Genomic DNA, 17072 nt, shown 5'->3' on the forward strand with positions numbered 1-17072 from the left:
GTAGTACTTATTAATGCCAGCCTAAGTTTTTCTTGTCCGACGCCAGCGTAAACCACCAAATACTACCAAAATATGAATCTTTGCCAGATACAAATCCCTCTCGAATTAGAAAACATGTATATTTTTGTAGCCTTCTTCACACTTTAATATAAGTATCACTGCTTTGGTTATAGGTGGTGTGGTACACAATGGTGAGGTGATAGGCATTCTTAACTCATAGTGAGAATGACATGTGTTTGAATCCAGGCAGAGCCTTTCTGTGTGGACCAGACACGTTCTCATGGTCCATATTTTACTTTTCATGCAAGCTGGAAAATCAATGACTCTAAACTTCCCGTGTGTAAATGTGACCCTCTGTACCTGGGATGGACCTGTCCATTCATAGTCAGCTGGGATTGGCTCCAGGACTGTAACCCTAAAATAGAAACACAAAAATGTATAGGAATATGGATAAATGACAAAAGTGAGCCAGGAATTCAGGTGGGTTACTTGACTTCACATTAACCATGACAAAGAAGTAAAAAAAAAAAACCCAGGTGGCATTACTTTGAAACACTGATATAGTGGGAATTGTCAACTTATATCATTGTGATGGCAACAAAACTTTCTTCCTCACTGGAAGATGTCCAATCTGTGACTGAGTGGATAAACTGCAAGGACTATGGGAATTACTGCAGCTGAATTATGAAAAAGACTAGGTGCATCCTTAAATTATTATTAATTATAATACTAATTGTCAGTATTGTCTTTAAGTTCCTTTAAACTTGAAATAAACTCTAATACAGTAATTTGAAGTAATTTCAACTGATATCTACTTTTAATTTGCTGCCATGAACCAATGACTAGGCTTAGTTGGTGCCTGTGGCCGGTGTGCAACCAGCTGCTCATAGTCTGTCGAAAAGGAATTAGTGATCATTAGAGTCTCAAAGGGTCAGAGAGCCACAAAGTGGAATAAAATAACCACAAAGACCATAAACAAACCCAAAATGAAGCAAACTTCACTTATGACTCATAACCTTTTCTAGATAGCCCCAAGCACTGTGAGCAAATCAGATTAACCAGCTACAGGTAATAATACACATGATGAAGAAGTGTAATCTAAAGAGTAACTCCAAAGAAAGTTGACAACCATAATCTTGGTTCTTTAACAGTGTTTTTGCTGTCAAGCCCTTCTCCTTGTAGATATTGGATCTATTCCCGTTAAGCCTTGTACTTATAGACATTCATTTAATATTCTATTCTGTGTGGAGCAATGCTGTAGGGAATCCCATCCTATGATTAAAGGTTCAAGGTTACTTTATTCGTAACCATGGGTAGGTTTGTGTTGCATATTTGTAATTACATTTGGCATACCATAACAAACAAAACACTCAATGAACCAGACAGGCCTTTGTGTGGTGAGTGACAGAGAAAAGTGCTCATTCACCAACTGCAATTTTCATCAAGTTTGAGTTAATCAATAATGGTACCAAGGTATTTATATGATTGCACTTGCTCTATTTTCTTACCATTAATTGAAGTGACTCCGTACCTGCCTTGCTGTTTAATGAAATGAAGGTAGGACTCCTCACACCACTGTACAAAGTCCTCAATGACTGGGCCATGACTAGATTCACCCTGAAGCTGACACAAACACACAAACATATATGGAGCAATTCTGTAGGGATATCTATATATACACATAGAGAGAGAGAGAGAGAGAGAGAGAGAGAGAGAGAGAGAGAGAGAGAGAGAGAGAGCGCGCACCCACACATATATTTTGTAAGAATATCATCATGGGATCTTTATGAGCCTTGTAATTAATTTATTAATTTGCTTCCCACAACCCAAAACTGCAATTCCAAACATGACACAAAACAGCCACAAAGTAACGTTAAGCTACTACACAGCAATCACGAATGACTTGGAGCTGGCTGGGTTTCATGGTCGCGCTCTCGCTTTTTGTAGGACTAAAAAGACGGTCTGGCCGTTTAATACTGGAACATCGCGTGCTCATAGTATATTCTCCCGGATTGGCTAAAGCCCCTGACGTCACCCGGCCAATCAGAACGCTTCATGTTGGAGGGTGTGATTACGTAGGGAGGCGTGTGTGTGTGAGTGTGAGTGACATTTGCTGCAGCTAGTTTGTGAACAGCTAGCCGGATAAACATGAAGAAGTGGGGATGGAAATAAAGAAGAACTCTCCTTTTAGCCACTGACTTGACGTTTTGGATGGACGTTGCCATCTTTACCACAACAGAGGAGGCGACTTGTGTCCGAGGTCGTGATGTGTAAAACTTCCTGTCCTGCTGAACACGTTCGGTAGTGGGCTAATGCTGCTTCTCAAACTTCTCCTGTAAATCCAGAGCTCGCCTTGAGGTCGCCTTTCAGCATCGCCGCTCCGACATGCTGGTGGCCGTCAGATAGCTGGGGTCGTTCTTGTGTCCGTGTCCTGCAGGATGGAGTCGCCCGGGCACATTGCGTTTTGCACACAAGGTTAAAATTAGCTTTAGCCGACTAGCTGTTCACTTTCTTATGCTGACTTGCCAGGACAGGTGTGCAGAGAGCAGGCCAGGTGTGGTCCTGGGGAGATAGTGCGCACTGTGACTTGATCGGTCTTGTACCGACAGTTCTACTTCAGGGATATATAGATATATATATATTTTTTTGAGTTGAGCCAGAGGTTAGACCATGCTGCTGTCTTTAGTTGTGCACACCTACTCGCTGCGGTACTGGTTTCCAGCCACCATCATGCTGGGAACTGCCCCGGCTTACTTGCTGTCATGGGGAGTGTGGCGCCTACTTTCTACAGTCTTACCAGCGAGTGTCTACCACAAGTTAGACGACCGGCTGTACTGCATCTACCAGAGCATGGTCCTGTTTTTCTTTGAGAACTACACTGGAGTGGAGGTGAGTCCTCTTTTGTCTGGTTAATGTGATAGAGTGACGCTGGCAGTGTTGTCCATGGAGGGATTTAGCCACTAATGCCCACTACAATACTTTCTTTATTAGCAGAGGCTTTAAGCATGCAAAGTCTGGGTCATGCACACCCCATGCAGGATATTGCATTTTTGCACTGCAGGGTTCTTGGGGGTGTTGAAACTGGTGAAACAAACAAAAGATTAAAGTTTCAGACAGGCTGACAAACAAGACCTTGATGAACCAGGTGCATGGCAAGAAAGTCTGCATTCTTCTGAAGTGTTGTTGCACCTTTTGTTATTGTGGTTTTTAACGTCTTTGAATGCACCAGCAACCAGAGACGACATGGAAGGTTTAGTGTGAATGTGTGAAATTTGTGTAATGTGTGAAATGTATAACCTTCCCTTACTTCATCTGCAGATTGTAATATATGGAGATATACCAAAGAACAAAGAGAATGTGATCTACCTGTCAAATCATCAATGTACAGGTACATCATTTGAATTCACTGCTTTACAAAGATTTAATCATGGAGCGGAATTAAACTGTGTTGTCTGTACTCCCCACGTAGCTGACTGGATCATTGCCGACATGCTTGCCATCAGGCAGAGTGCTATTGGTCATGTCAGGTATGTCCTGAAAGATGGACTCAAGTGGCTTCCGCTTTACGGATGGTATTTCTCTCAGGTAACGTACTTGTGTCAGCATCAGGATGTCTTATGAAAAGAATGAACTTTAGTCACATTCCTCCAAGTTTTGGTGTTTTTGTTTCAGCACGGTGGAATCTACGTGAAACGAAGTGCCAATTTTAACGAAAAGGCAATGAGGAAGAAACTCACGATGCAGACTCAATATGGCGCACCAGTAAGTGTTCTTTATATCCACCTTGATTGTGCCTCTATATGTGTGTCTCATCTGTTGCACCAAATGGAACTACGGATAAGGATTTAAAGATCAAATTGGGATATATTCATACCTGGGATTTCCTTTCTGAACATCTCAGATGATTGAAAATGGATGTGCATTCATTTATTGTCTCTGTATAAACCAGCCAAGTCGGTACGATCATTGTTAAAAAAATGTAAAACACTTTTTGTGTGCTTCATATATTTCATTGCATTTGTCATCTAGCTTGTGTTATGGATGTTCCTTTTAAAGGCCCTCACTATGGACCATTTGATCTGCATGTTTGATTCGGCACAAGTTTTACAACTGATTCCTTCCCAATACAACCTGATCAGCCGGGGCTTTGCTTAAGGTGTCACAACAGTGGGATGTTAATCATCAAACTTCCATTCATAAGCTTCCTTTTCTAACCTTTTGGCCACCACTGCCAAATAGTTAATCAAAAACAACGTTTTTGGGGGGGGAAAAACAAATGTTCAAGAATTAATTTTAAATGGTTCCTTTTAAGTGTTCGAGACATTTGATGCAGGAAAAGTTCAAGCACAGTGGGAAATATTGTATTAAAAGGGCTTTTTTCTTTTTCTAATCGGTTTTAGGACCTGACTGTGAAGGGATTAGTGCGCCTGTGTGTGCATTCCAGAAACATTGTCCTGGGAAAGCCATGCGCGCTCTAGTGTGGATTTCTGTGCTCTAAAGAGAACCTGAGAATAATTGTTTTTTACAATAATAATTACTCCATTTCTTTAAAGTGATGAAAGATGTGATTCTTCTCACAACTTGTGCAACAAGTACAACTTAGTGATATTTGACCAGAAAATGGGAAGCAAACAAGTATTTTTACCTGTGTAGCAGGTTTAATTTCCATCTCCACACACACTCAGATTTTGTGAGAATCAATACAAACTAACCAGTTTCCTTCTGTTTCACATTATAAGTCCACCATAGTGTTATTTCGCCCCATTTCTTCCTCAACAAGTCCAATGAAACTTTCAAGAAATCTTTCAAATAAAGGCCCGCCAAAGCTTTCACTTCTCATGTTTTTTCTCCCCACAGATGTACCTTGTCATCTTCCCAGAAGGAACTCGGTATAATCCAGAGCTGAAGAATGTTATCGCCGACAGTCAGGCTTTTGCTGTGAAAGAAGGTAGAGCAGGAGAGTGGCCATTCACTGCTGCACTGCTGCATACTAATCAAACACAGCGCTCTTAGTCTGCAAAACAGCTGACTGGGTTTTGTTGTGTGGCCTGTGGTCCCATTCTAAGTTTGATCAAAGAGCGTCTTTTAAATTGTCCTGAAAGTTAACCACGACCGTCACAAAATTAAAAGGTTTTTTTTTTTAGAAATGTTAAACTTTTCACAATCTCCAAATTGTTAGAGCTTCAAAACATAAACGGCACCAATATAAATTTTTCTAAAATCAACGATCCACAAAATAAAGTGCTCGGTAGATTTTTATCTTTATGTTTTATCATTGCCTTCCGACAGTTAATCTTAGAATATTAAAAGTTTCTTTCTTTCTATTTTAAATGTCACATTTGCTCGGTTGCTTACGCATTTATGTGATGAACAGCAGAATATGTGTTGCACTTGCACCCTTGAAAGAAAATATCAAATCTCTGCCAATACCGAGCATCTTTTCTGACAACAGGACCAGGCTGCTTCTTCCTTTTTTTTTTTTTTAGTTGAATTGTCTCAGTTCTGCAAAATGGCATCATCGAATCCATCAGCATACAAAAGCTATTGGCTGAAAAGATTTTGATCATTTTTGAGCGGTGTTACTCACATCCCCTGCTGTGCATTCCACAAATGCTGCACATAAAGTACAAGTTTCCCTTTTTCTATGTGGTTCAGCTGTGTGGTAGTAGAAAATGATCACCCTACACAAAAGCTGCTTACCAAGTCTTGCGGTCGTGCAGCTCAGTTTTGAAGAATAAGTGACCTTGCAATCGGCTGATTAGAGAAACAGATTAGAGACGGACTGTTACACCATGAGAGGTAAAATTAACTAAAAGTATTTTTTTTTTTCTTAAGTAACACTAAAAGTGTAGCTTTGTTCATTTGTTGCGTCTGCATACATGACATGATATCTCTGTGCTCAGTGGACAGACAGCATTTATTCTGCAGAGATTAAGCCTATCTCTGCCCCACAGCTTTGAATATCACCTTCCCCCATTAATCCAAAATAAATCGTAGTGGAGAGCAGACATGTGCACATGACATTATCTGCTATTAGTGGGGTATTAGTGAGCAGAGGATGGTGCCACATCAGCCTAGAACAACAGACTGTGACTGACCGAATCCAACGCATGCGCTCGCATTAAAATGCTGTCATGAACTTATTGCATCGGGTATTTATTTGAAGTGTTCTGTGAAAGCTTTTAGCATTATTTTGATTGTGGACACTGGAGAGTTGTGAAACGTGTGCGTTCAGAGACGGCCAGATTACAAGTAACAAAGCTTCCTAGTCTGGCACACACTGTTTCTCACTCAGGGGTAAGAAATCTGTTGTGTGCTTTTCCACAGGACTTGCTATTCTCAACCACACCCTCACACCCAGAATGAAAGCTTCTCACATAGCCATCGAGACCATGAAGGACCACCTGGATGCCGTGTACGACATCACAGTAGCTTACGAGGGAACATTGGACTCCACTGGCCGAAGAAAACCAGCGCCTTCGATGCCAGGTGAATGGCTCAGCTTTTTAAACCGGGGCAGATGTATACCGACATCCAAACTTTGAATTTCAGCTGCTTTTATAAACTGATGGATCTCTGTACGGCTCATCTCAAGGGTCGGCACATGTAATAACAAAGAGAGGCTCAAACAAGTTCAAGAAAAGATAGTGCACAGGGTAGACAAATGGTGTAAGCACATCTAATATTAGCCTTCAGAACGTGACTATATTTTCCCCCTTTATTTATTCATTTATTTGTATTGCTTTTTGGATCAATATACGGGCTGCAACCTTGCATCTGTGACTGATGTTTATCAGTGACTGATGGGCCAATTTCTTCTGGATTACTAGATCAATACTCTGGTCTTAAAACATCCTTAGAGTCTAATATGGGATATAAATTCTTCTACATAGTAACTTCTCGTAATGCAAAGACTTAGAAAAGGAGGAAAACCCACACGGTTTCAGCGTGAGTGAGTGTTCGACTTTGCTGGCAGGAAACAAAAGACAATCATTTTCCTAATTGATTATCAACAGATGAATTATTTATAGCAGTGTGACAAATAATTATGCCTCATGTTCCTGAAGTACTCGTATAAACACGGTAGCTTAGAAACATTAGGTGCAATATGGTAAATGGACTTCACTTATATGGCGCCTTTCTGCTGTGTGAGCAGCGCCCATGGCGCTTTACATGATTCATCACATTCACACACACATTCCCACAATAAGATGGTAGGTCGTAAAATGGCTGTCAGTGGTTTAACAAAACACAATCAAGTCCACTTAATTGCTGCAGAATGTAATTCATCCATTACAGAGAAACAAGTGAGATTTTAACCGGCAGCGGCCCCTGTGTGACTCTTGTGTTTCAATATGTCCATAAACACGCACATGGCATACCGTCAACACTCAAACATTGTATACAGCCTCTCCGGTAATTAATCACCCTGCACACATCACCTATTAACAATCACGCCTTCCTGTAAACAGCGTGGCTCCATGTTTTGGAGTCTTTGATTATTCTGTGTTCCCGGTTGTTTGAATGTAAGAAAAACAACATCCCGTTTGAGTCAGGAATAAACAGCGATGTGTTTCGAGCAAACAGAGCAGAGCAGAGAATGGAAAAACATTCCTCTCTTCACGCACTTCCTGCTCTCATGCGGCGAAAGTAAGTTTAGCGATTTCACAGGGAAGTGCAGGTGACTCCGAACTCTTAGGAATGTTTCTCAGCAGAATGAATTGTTCGAATCGGTCTGACATACTTGGATAGGAAATTGTTCGACCAGAGAGACAAATAATCACAATGAATTTAATCAGCAAATGTACAGGGATGTCTTCAGATTGAAATTAGGTGGAGTATACAAAACTAAATATATGCCCAGGGAGAACATGTGAGCCTGTTGTTGCTGTGATAGAACATTGCTCACCTCTTTACCACCCCACACGGGAAGTGAATCAGTAGAAGGGGTTGAAGCAAATTGAGCTGCACAACTACTAAGATCACCCTTCAGGCTAAGCTTCTGCCATGTCACAGTATAAGTTTTAAACTCATTTGATTATGGTCTGTATTATCTAACCATACTGATTATGTGCTGACAGTGGTGATGGAGATGACCACCTAATTAGAATAAACGAAACAAGGACATTGGTATTGTATGTCTTCACCCATTCATTAAGTGATTTGACTGTAATGTGACGGGTTCTTTCTTATTGTGAAACATTTGTACTTTTGATCGTAGGTTTATCCTCCAGTCATGCGGAACTTGTACATTTATCATTTTCACTTCTTGGTTTTGCAGGCTGCAGGGTCGTTTGTTGTTTTTTTGGGGGGGGGGGTTATTTCTGTATTCGGGGTGTTATCTCGACTGCAGGTCAAAAATAGTGTGAGAAAACAATGTATTGAGGAACTGAAAAGTTGTTTATTTTTATGAAGTGTCTGTCTAGTGTTATGGGTTTACTGGCATCCAAAAATGCTGCTGTACAGTCTGCTGGGTAAAAAGGGCCTCCTGAAGCTTTCTGTGACGCCAGCCTGCTGTTGGAAGCTCTCCTCCATGTTGTGCTGAGGACGGCTGGTGTTCTCCATGTCCTCCACTTCCTCCACCATTTATTACCCCCTCTCTCTTTAGAAACACACAGATCCTAGATGGAGTTCACTTATAAAGCACATTTCAAGGAGCTTCACACTGTTGTTCCAATTTCATCATTCACACACCAAAGGTGACGGCCGCCACGCAAGGTGCTCGACCCCCATTGCTGCCATGAACACCATCAGTGCCACAGCATAGGACCCATAATAGCAAACGACCTCGCGTGCCTCCTCGGGAGCCATAGCGGCCCTGTCTTACTCAAGGACGCAGCGCGGAGGGTTTCTTGAGAAAAGTAGGATTCATACGTGTGACTTGATTCCCCGTTCCTCCTGCTGACCACCTCTCATGTGAGTGATGATCTCTAGTAACCCGTGATCTCTTCGTATGCTGTGTATCATTATGACTGGTTTCCCCTCAGGTTTTTGGCTCCCATCGTAGTGTGTGTTGATTTCCTTCGTCTGTTCCAGGTTTTGTCTGTTTTTTTTACCAAGTGTGTTTTGGAACATTGTTCCGCTCCAGTGTGGACGAGCTGCAGTGGATGTTCTGCTCTATGAAATGCTTGACGAGCCCCATAATGTCACCGTGCCGAACTCAAACTTGAAAACAGACACTTTACTCCCTGCGTGTTGTGAGGAAGGAACACAACACTTACCGCCACCTTGTTTCAGAGCCACTTCAGTATTTTAACATGTATATTTGTTGTGGTGGTATAACGGTGGTTTTTGCGTGTCGGTTCTCTTGAGCCTCCATCTCTCACTAAACAATCAGGGTTGCTTGAACTGCCACAGATTGTGCATTGTGTTGTGTGTGTGTGACGGTCACTTAAAGTCTGCGTGCAGCAGCCGATGGAGGTGCTCCTTCCAACAGTGAGGCAACCTCTTGCTGCCGACTTCGATCAGGTTTCCTCTTTTGGCCGAAGCGCTACATTTCCTGATAATAGTGCGTGTTATGGAAACAGGAAGTTGAAGGTCTCCAAGGATACGGGAGTAGCCTTGAGTGTTCACACTTGGTTGCATTTTTATGCCTGACCTTCTCAGACACTCTGGTCGTCCCTCCTCACTCACCACCCTGACAGTTTAATTTGTACTTGACATTAAACACTCCAGACTGTTTCACCTCTTCGTTGTTTTTGGTGAATTATGACACTATCTCTGTCTCCTCTTATTCAGCTATCGGTTACGTATCCCATTGCTTTGTTCTTTTCCTACTCTTCTACTATCTTACGTGTTGAATTTTCTGCTTCACAATATCTCCACGGCACCATCACCCGGTGTCTGGCTGGACGTGCCGTTTTGCTGAAAGGCGCTTCCTATTTTTGTTTCACCTTTTATTTGTTTTTGTTTGTTTGTGACAGAATTCCTCTGCAAAGAATGTCCCCGCATCCACATACACTTCGACCGTGTGGACATCAAGGAGGTTCCTGCAGAGCCCATGTTTTTCCGCAGGTGGCTGCACGATCGGTTCGAAATGAAGGACCGGTGAGCATGTGCATGTTTGAACTTTGAATCGCGCAGAAGAATATGCCGTGATGTCATGGATCAATATTTGAACTGAACTCGATGAACTTTCTTTATATAGCGCCTTTTAGACATTAACAGCGGCAGAAACTGCTTCACTGAACTAAAGAAAGGGGACATGTTGTATATCCTCGAAAGCCTCCGTGTCCAAATGCCACTCCAGTAGTAAAGTTAGTGCTTCACATCCAAGAAGTTTGACATCAGATAGATTATATTTGAAAAATACAGTAGAACAAAAAAAAAATAATTAAATTAAAAAAATTAATTTAGAAAGGTGCGTTTTCAATTAAGGCCAACCTCATTTTCTCCAGCAGGTTATTCCAGAGCAATGAGGCTCAGAGAGAAAAGACCCTGTCACTCTTTAATGATCCCCAGGACCAGATAGAAAACAGACTCTCAGGCCCTGTTTTGACTCGTGTCGGGTAAAAAAAATTCAGTGACAAACTGGGAAAGATGAATGAAAGTTTGAAAAGTACATGAAAGAAAAAGTAAAACATGAGAAACGCCACGCGGACTGAACCTGAACTGATTAATAAAAATGTGCCATCTGTCTTCACCACAGATGTTCACGTTACCCTCAGTGCATTTGATCATCAGGACCGATTATTTATTTATTTTTGTTTTTTTTTTTTATGAAGATCTCATCATGTGCAGTTCCTGGAACAAATCGCAATGAAAAACACCCAGCATGAGCCTCCCACGCTGGAAACGTCTCGTTTCCACATCAGGAAGCCTGAAACTAAATACATTCAGTTATTGAACTTGGGCAGAATCCACCTGGTGTTTTGCTTTTTTCCCCTCTTTGTTTTCTTTTCTTTAACCTGACCGAGTTCATCTAAACAAGAACTTGCTTTCTTATAAAACAATCAGTCGCATGTTTGTCACACTTGTATTCATTCACAAAGGTTTCTTTGTAAACGATTCGTGTAATTTGTACCAAGAATGTCACTTTTTTTTTTTATGCAGCAGCTTCTCCAGTGTGACGATTCTGCTCGTCTGTCACATGAAGCTAATTGTCTTTAGAGTTTTAACTAAAACTAAAAAAACTAAAGCCATTTCAATTATTAGATTCGTCCTTTGGAAAGCTGTATAGTTATAGTGTTTTTATTTTTGGCCACAACAGTTATTGAATTATTTGATCAGGAAATGATGGATTATAAACATCATCCAAGACGCTGCACTAAAATCAATTTTCATTGGGGACGCGTCAGAAAATGGTGCTGTCAGACGGGAGCATGCATGGATGTCTAGAAGAGATGTTGCTTTGACATGTTCAGGATAGGAAGTCGTAAATTATTGATCTCTATAGTGACAGTAGCAGCTCCGATGTCTCTTCTGTGCCGTGTTGAAGATTTTCACGTCGACCTTTCCCTGGCATATGTTCAGTGGCTCTGTTGTTGTGCGCTTCAAAGAAAGAATTAATGTAGAAGAACTGGTTTTTTTTCTCTTCTGTCTTTTTAAAGGCTGCTGACTGATTTCTACGAGTCGCAGGATTCAGACAAAATATGCAAGTTCCCCGGGGAGGGCAAGCTCTCTCCGCTGACGCTCTGGAAAACCCTCCCCTCTGTGATGATCCTGGGGGGGCTGACACTGCCAATGCTGCTGACGGGGAGCGGCAGGAGACTGTACGTAAGAACCTGGGTGTGCGGGACGCTGCTGGGCTGGCTGTGGGTTAACACTTTCCCTTAACACGCGGTGCAGAAGCTGCCACTCTTGAGATGCACAAACGACTTGGGCGAGAGGTTGCCATTTTCCCTGTATCGCAGCGACAACACGAGGTGTGTTCCAGGTACAGGTTACAGGCTCAGAGGTTTGTCTGTCCCGCTGTTGACCGGAGATACTGCGAAACATTTCAGCTGAATCTTGTGCTACTTCTTCCCTCATGTCATTTGGACCTGCAGCCTAAAATAATGACTAAACTCGACTGTTTGTCAAGAACTGTTCGATTTCTCAAATTTTACTTCATCTCTTTATTGAAGTAAAAAAAATTACAAATAGCTCTTAAAATAATCCCCCCCCCCCCCCATCATCAAATTTAGTGAAATTAGTAGATTTGCATGGTCATTTTTTTCCCCCATCAGACATTGCCCATTTAAAACAAAAAACAAAAAAACTAACTTTGAGAGGAAGAGGAAGGTATGCTCAGTAGCCTAAAAATAACATTTACATTCATGGTATGTACCTGACACAGTACACATGCCTACTGATGGATCAATAAGTGCACTGACTCATTGTGATTGGTTGTGGAGATGTTTTTATGCCAAGTTGCATTATCAGGAAGATTATGCACTATTCTCATGTAAAGTGATGTTTTTACATCGGTAGAATAACGCAAGTAGCATGGGAACCCGTAAACCTAAATGACACCAGCTGCACTGTTTACCATCAATTTTCATACCGTTCTTTGTTTTATACTGACAGTGAATGTAGCTGTGAAAAAAAAACAAAAGCAAAACATGCACATACATTCTTTGTGGGAGAGTTGTTTACTCATGTAAATGTCCTTGCAAATGACTGTGTGTGTGTGTTGTACGTTTCTCAGCACAGTTTTTGTCACTGATGACCATCCGAGTTCACAATGGAGCTGTCCGTGTTTGAAAATGTCCTACCCATGCAAAATGTTAGTTTTACTTTAAAATGTCAGTCAATGCCAAAACCTCTTGTGTTCACCTTGATGTTTTATTCGTTCATTTTTTTTTTTTTGCTTGCTAAATGAAAGGGGACCTGTTGTGCTCCGTCAGCACTTTCTTTTTCCAATATTGTGGGACTCTAATCCGTTTAAATTGATGATTTACATTTCACGTTGTTGTAGCCGTTTTAGCTTCTCTCTCTTTGAGGCCAACCTTTTTTCCCTGATTGAACATCATCTATAAAGCAAGTGATGAAGGTAATTTGACACCGGCCTCATTGGCCTGTGGTGACTACGTCATCTAAAGCAGATGAGGATGTTGCAAGCAGACTCAAAGTTTACTTAAAGATGCTTGTAACATCATTTGATACTTTTGCTATGTTTAAGGTTAATGGCCAATGTAGAAACGATATCCTTAAAAAGCATCACAAGTCCCTCTTTAAGCAATACTTTGTACTTCGCCAGTCCCGTTGACAGCAAAAAATGTTTTTTTTGTGTCTTTCTGTGTCAAAAATATAATTTCCTATTCTTTAGAATGGGTTCACAAGTTGTTGTTTTTATGCATGTATTATTTTAAAGAGGTTACTGCTCACATGGAAGTATTTACCTAACAGCAAGCTGACAAAGCCATGTTTAACGATATATCACAGGTTCCTGCACACTCAAAGCCATTTGTATTATAAACATCACTGTATTGTGAAATGCACTGTTTGTCCATTGTTGTTTACCATCATATTTTCCACAAGTCACTTTACATGTGTGCTTTCTTTTTCCTGTTCAGAGTTTGCCCGACATCTGTTTCCCTACATGGTACAGGAATCCCATGTTTGTTTGTTTTTTTTACATGTCACTCCAATACCTCACTTGAATAATCCCTCTTCCTTAAATGACCCTTGTCAGCCATTTTATAGTCATTTTTACCCTGACAAGATCAGGCTGTAACTCATCAGGAAATGCTGTAGACAGTATTTAAATGCCAACTGTTTTTTGGAAATGTGTGCCTTCTCTTTGGAGGTCCTCCGCTGTCTCACGCAGGGCCACAGTGGCCCTTGTTCAGCAGGCGACTGCATGGAGACGCTCTGCTGTGGCTGCTGCTCACTGCAGCATGCGGCCACAATGTCTACAGCTCATAGTGGCTTATTTTGCTCTAAGAATACCTTGATTTACACTTTATAAGGAGTATTATAAAACAAATAAAACCTTTAATGTGTGGAAGGGGGTGGTCAGAGTGAAATAAAGCTTTTTTCTTTGGGGAGAGTTGTGCTTTCTTTTTTGTATCCAGAACACATGATCATTAAATGTTTGTCCTCGGCCATATTAGAGATGTACAACTTCTATCTACATATGACAACCTCAGTGCTTAATGATATATGGCAGTATTTAAGAAAAGCAGGCTTCTAAAAAAAAAAATATGCAAGTGTAAAACTTTTCTTGAATAACTGAATAGTTGTGGCTGCTGTTAAAAACTTGCTTTATCTTCAATTCTCTTAGACGGAATTGTGCTTTACATTTTGAATTATGAGAGGTTATATTTGAAAACTAAATGTTCGGAGAAATCTGTGATTGAACTTTTTTCATCATCCAACTGGCTGCCCTCTGCACTGAATAATCCAAGATGTCTGGATATTATGGCTATTTCAGTCACTAGTTGTGAAGATGAAGGCAGTTTTGTATTTGCAATTGATTTGAGACATTTTTATTGTATGTTAGAGGTGTTTCATTTGGAGGGGCTGTCTCAAGAATCCGTTTTTATCAGATTTGTTCTGGATCTGTCCTTCAATACACTTACTGGCCAGCAGGGGTCACCATTATGCTACCCATAAACCACCTTTGGGCTAGAGTTCCATTCAATCACACAAAGTTTGGAGACTCTTGCTAAACAATATATGCCATTACAAATAGAACAATTGCCAACTTCAGGTGTAGCTCCTTGAAAGTGTTTATACAGTTTTATCCGAAGAAAAATGTTACATGGGGCTCAGTGTCACATGGTTTATCCTGAGTTTTCTAAGAAATTACTGAAATGGCAAAATCTCTGACGGTGTGTTTTTGGCAACTGTTTGTCAAATCATTGTTGTGCTGTTAATAACATTTTAGTTCCTTTAATACATTTAACGGTAGGATACAGCTCTGTGTGCAGATGAGATTTCTTTAAACCTTATTGCATTGACATTACCTTGAACATACGAGTGTTCCTTAGTTGTGGCCACGTGAATGCATTTTTGCTCAGGATACAGAATGAGAGAAAACCTCTCGAGCTTTTAGATTTCATGGCAATTTAGAAAAAGGCAACAAGAGGGCAAACAAAACCAAATGTCCTTACTCGAAACGCAAGTTGAGTCCAACTGTAACTAAAGACAATTCCATATTGTAATAAAACGAAATAAACTTTGGTACCACGTCGTGCTCAAAACAGTATCGACAACAATGTTCTGTCATTTAGATTGAAAATGTGTATGGTTTTACACTCCGACTTTCTTGATAACTCGTGAACGCATCACGAGGCATGCGCAGTCGGGTTTGTGGGCCGGAACCAGGAAGTGCATGTTCTTTGGGCAGAAAACAACGTTTATACTCGTAACTGACGCCTCAGCGGTTCAAGCAACTAGGTCTGTAATGTACGACGAGACAAACATGATCATGAGCCTGGAGTCGGTGTTTGCTATGTTCGAAGTTAGCTGCGGCTCTTAATATCCTGTAAATAATGTTTTTTGTCGCCTTCTTCTGTAGCTCGTTTTATATTGTGATCGTGAAGGTCTCACAGCGACATCCAGTGGAGCGTTCGTTTAGATCAACACCAGATTTACTTTGCTGTCAAGTTAGAAAGGATTTCGTGGACTTTGAATCTGTTTATTTTATTGAGAATCCAATAAATATCTCTAGGCGGTACCTGTTTTGAGGCAAATGCGCATACGTCATTCTGAATTCCTTTATATAAGAAGGCAGTTAGGCCATAAAATGATGTCACGGTCACATAATGCCATTCAAAATAACGAGCCAGAGATTAAAACAAAACAAGTGTAATAGCCAATAAAAAAATAACAGGAGAAGGTATGAATTTGAGACGTTACAGGCAAAATGTACAATGAATGAAGTTTCTTTATAAATACACAACTGGGGTATTTTGTTTTGGGGAGTCTAATCACAAGCTCAGCTCTCTTAGGTCTGCATTGATTCCTTCTCTTTATTCCCGTCACAGTGTGGCGATGGCAGTGGACTGGATTGGATTTGGCTATGCCGCAGCCATTCTATTTGGAGGATTTATGGGATACAAGAGAAAAGGTGACGTTACATTGAATGGCCTGCATTATTTCTTTCAATCAAAATGACGATTTTCAACATTTCACTCTTAATTTTCTCTTCATGTGTGCTTCTTTCAATTTACTATCCTGTTGTACCACTGCAAATGTCTCCAACATGTGAGATAAATAAATGATATCTTATCTTATTTTATGTTGTTACAGGCAGTGTGATGTCTCTGATGGCCGGTTTAGTCTTTGGTGGCTTATCTGCTTATGGCGCCTTTAACGTCTCCAACGATCCAAAGGATATCAAGATATCATTAAGTCAGTGTGACAAAGCACATTTTCATTCCCAGTAGCTTTCAGCTTTCAAGTAACTTTTCATGGGGTTTTCTTTTTTCAGTTGCGTCCGGATCCCTTGCAGTCGTCATGGGGATGAGATACAAGAAATCTGGGAAGTTGATGCCTGCAGGCATTATGTCAGGACTGAGGTTAGAGTCTTAACTCACTCAAAGTGCATGAAGAGCAAATAAAATGGTAATTCTCAAATCCCATTTGCTGATTTCTTTTTTCTTTCTTTCTAATTTGCGGTTTGTCTCTTTCAGTTTTTTGATGGCGTTTCGCCTCTTACTCCTGATCATGATGTGACCCAGAAGACAGCGCTGACTGAGGCCTCTCTGTGTCTGTTGAACAAGCCTCGCGTTTAAGAGAACATTCTCATACATTCTGATAAAACAAGTCTTGTGTTTTGTGGGTGTTAGAATATGAGCTCGTTTTTGGAACTTTACATTAAGTTTAGTTTTTTTAATGAACATGCATATGATTGTAACTCATGATAAAATATGTATTCCCTCACACTACTGGTAGAACAATATGTGCAGCATATTTGAGCTGGATTTTATATATATATAAGTTGTGCAGGCTGCTAAGATAATCAGATTACAAAAAACTAAACTATAATAATGACCAAAATAGGGAAATGTGACCTAGTATGTGTCATTTCTCAAAGGGAACAAAGTGATATGTTTGTAAAAAAATTTTAATGAAGCTAAACTAAATAAAAAATAATTTCCAAATAAGTGTTTTATTTTGTAATAGAAGAATCACTCCTTTCA

At 40.6% G+C, this 17072-nt stretch overlaps 2 protein-coding genes across 4 annotated transcripts in view; one reads left to right on the top strand and one right to left on the bottom strand.

Annotated features, from left to right (window-relative positions):
• The first annotated feature begins 2055 nt into the window (after nucleotides 1-2055).
• agpat5 (1-acylglycerol-3-phosphate O-acyltransferase 5 (lysophosphatidic acid acyltransferase, epsilon)) lies at nucleotides 2056-17030 on the top strand. Of its 3 annotated transcripts, XM_080481973.1 has the most exons (11): nucleotides 2056-2889; nucleotides 3319-3388; nucleotides 3470-3585; nucleotides 3673-3762; nucleotides 4858-4948; nucleotides 6328-6489; nucleotides 9924-10047; nucleotides 15915-15997; nucleotides 16180-16281; nucleotides 16361-16448; nucleotides 16563-17030. In XM_080481973.1, exons 1-11 carry the CDS (start codon nucleotides 2671-2673, stop codon nucleotides 16603-16605), a joined length of 1188 nt encoding a protein of 395 aa, XP_080338099.1. In that variant the 5' UTR covers nucleotides 2056-2670; the 3' UTR covers nucleotides 16606-17030. The 3 variants fall into 3 exon arrangements, with proteins under 3 accessions (XP_080338099.1, XP_080338097.1, XP_080338098.1); XM_080481971.1 differs by lacking the exons at nucleotides 15915-15997; nucleotides 16180-16281; nucleotides 16361-16448; nucleotides 16563-17030 and adding an exon at nucleotides 11550-12104; XM_080481972.1 differs by lacking the exons at nucleotides 2056-2889; nucleotides 3319-3388; nucleotides 3470-3585; ... (2 more) ...; nucleotides 6328-6489; nucleotides 9924-10047 and adding an exon at nucleotides 15239-15324.
• The window catches only part of LOC308120987 (glutathione S-transferase 3-like), a 1751-nt gene continuing 1702 nt past the window's right edge, over nucleotides 17024-17072 (bottom strand). The window contains exon 7 of the mRNA XM_080481974.1: nucleotides 17024-17072. This exon is cut by the window's right edge and continues 316 nt beyond it. The gene's annotated coding sequence lies outside the window, so the exon portion shown is untranslated.

The sequence above is a fragment of the Lipophrys pholis genome, assembly GCF_963383615.2.
Source record: "Lipophrys pholis genome assembly, chromosome: 15".
Classification (NCBI taxonomy): Eukaryota; Metazoa; Chordata; class Actinopteri; order Blenniiformes; family Blenniidae; genus Lipophrys; species Lipophrys pholis.

Coding starts and splice junctions, on each gene's coding strand:
- agpat5 (XM_080481973.1), top strand. CDS start 2,671: ATGCTGCTGTCTTTAGTTGTGCACACCTACTCGCTGCGGTACTGGTTT. Junction 3,586..3,672: donor ACGGATGGTATTTCTCTCAG/GTAACGTACTTG, acceptor TTTTTGTTTCAG/CACGGTGGAATCTACGTGAA. Junction 16,282..16,360: donor GGATATCAAGATATCATTAA/GTCAGTGTGACA, acceptor TTCTTTTTTCAG/TTGCGTCCGGATCCCTTGCA.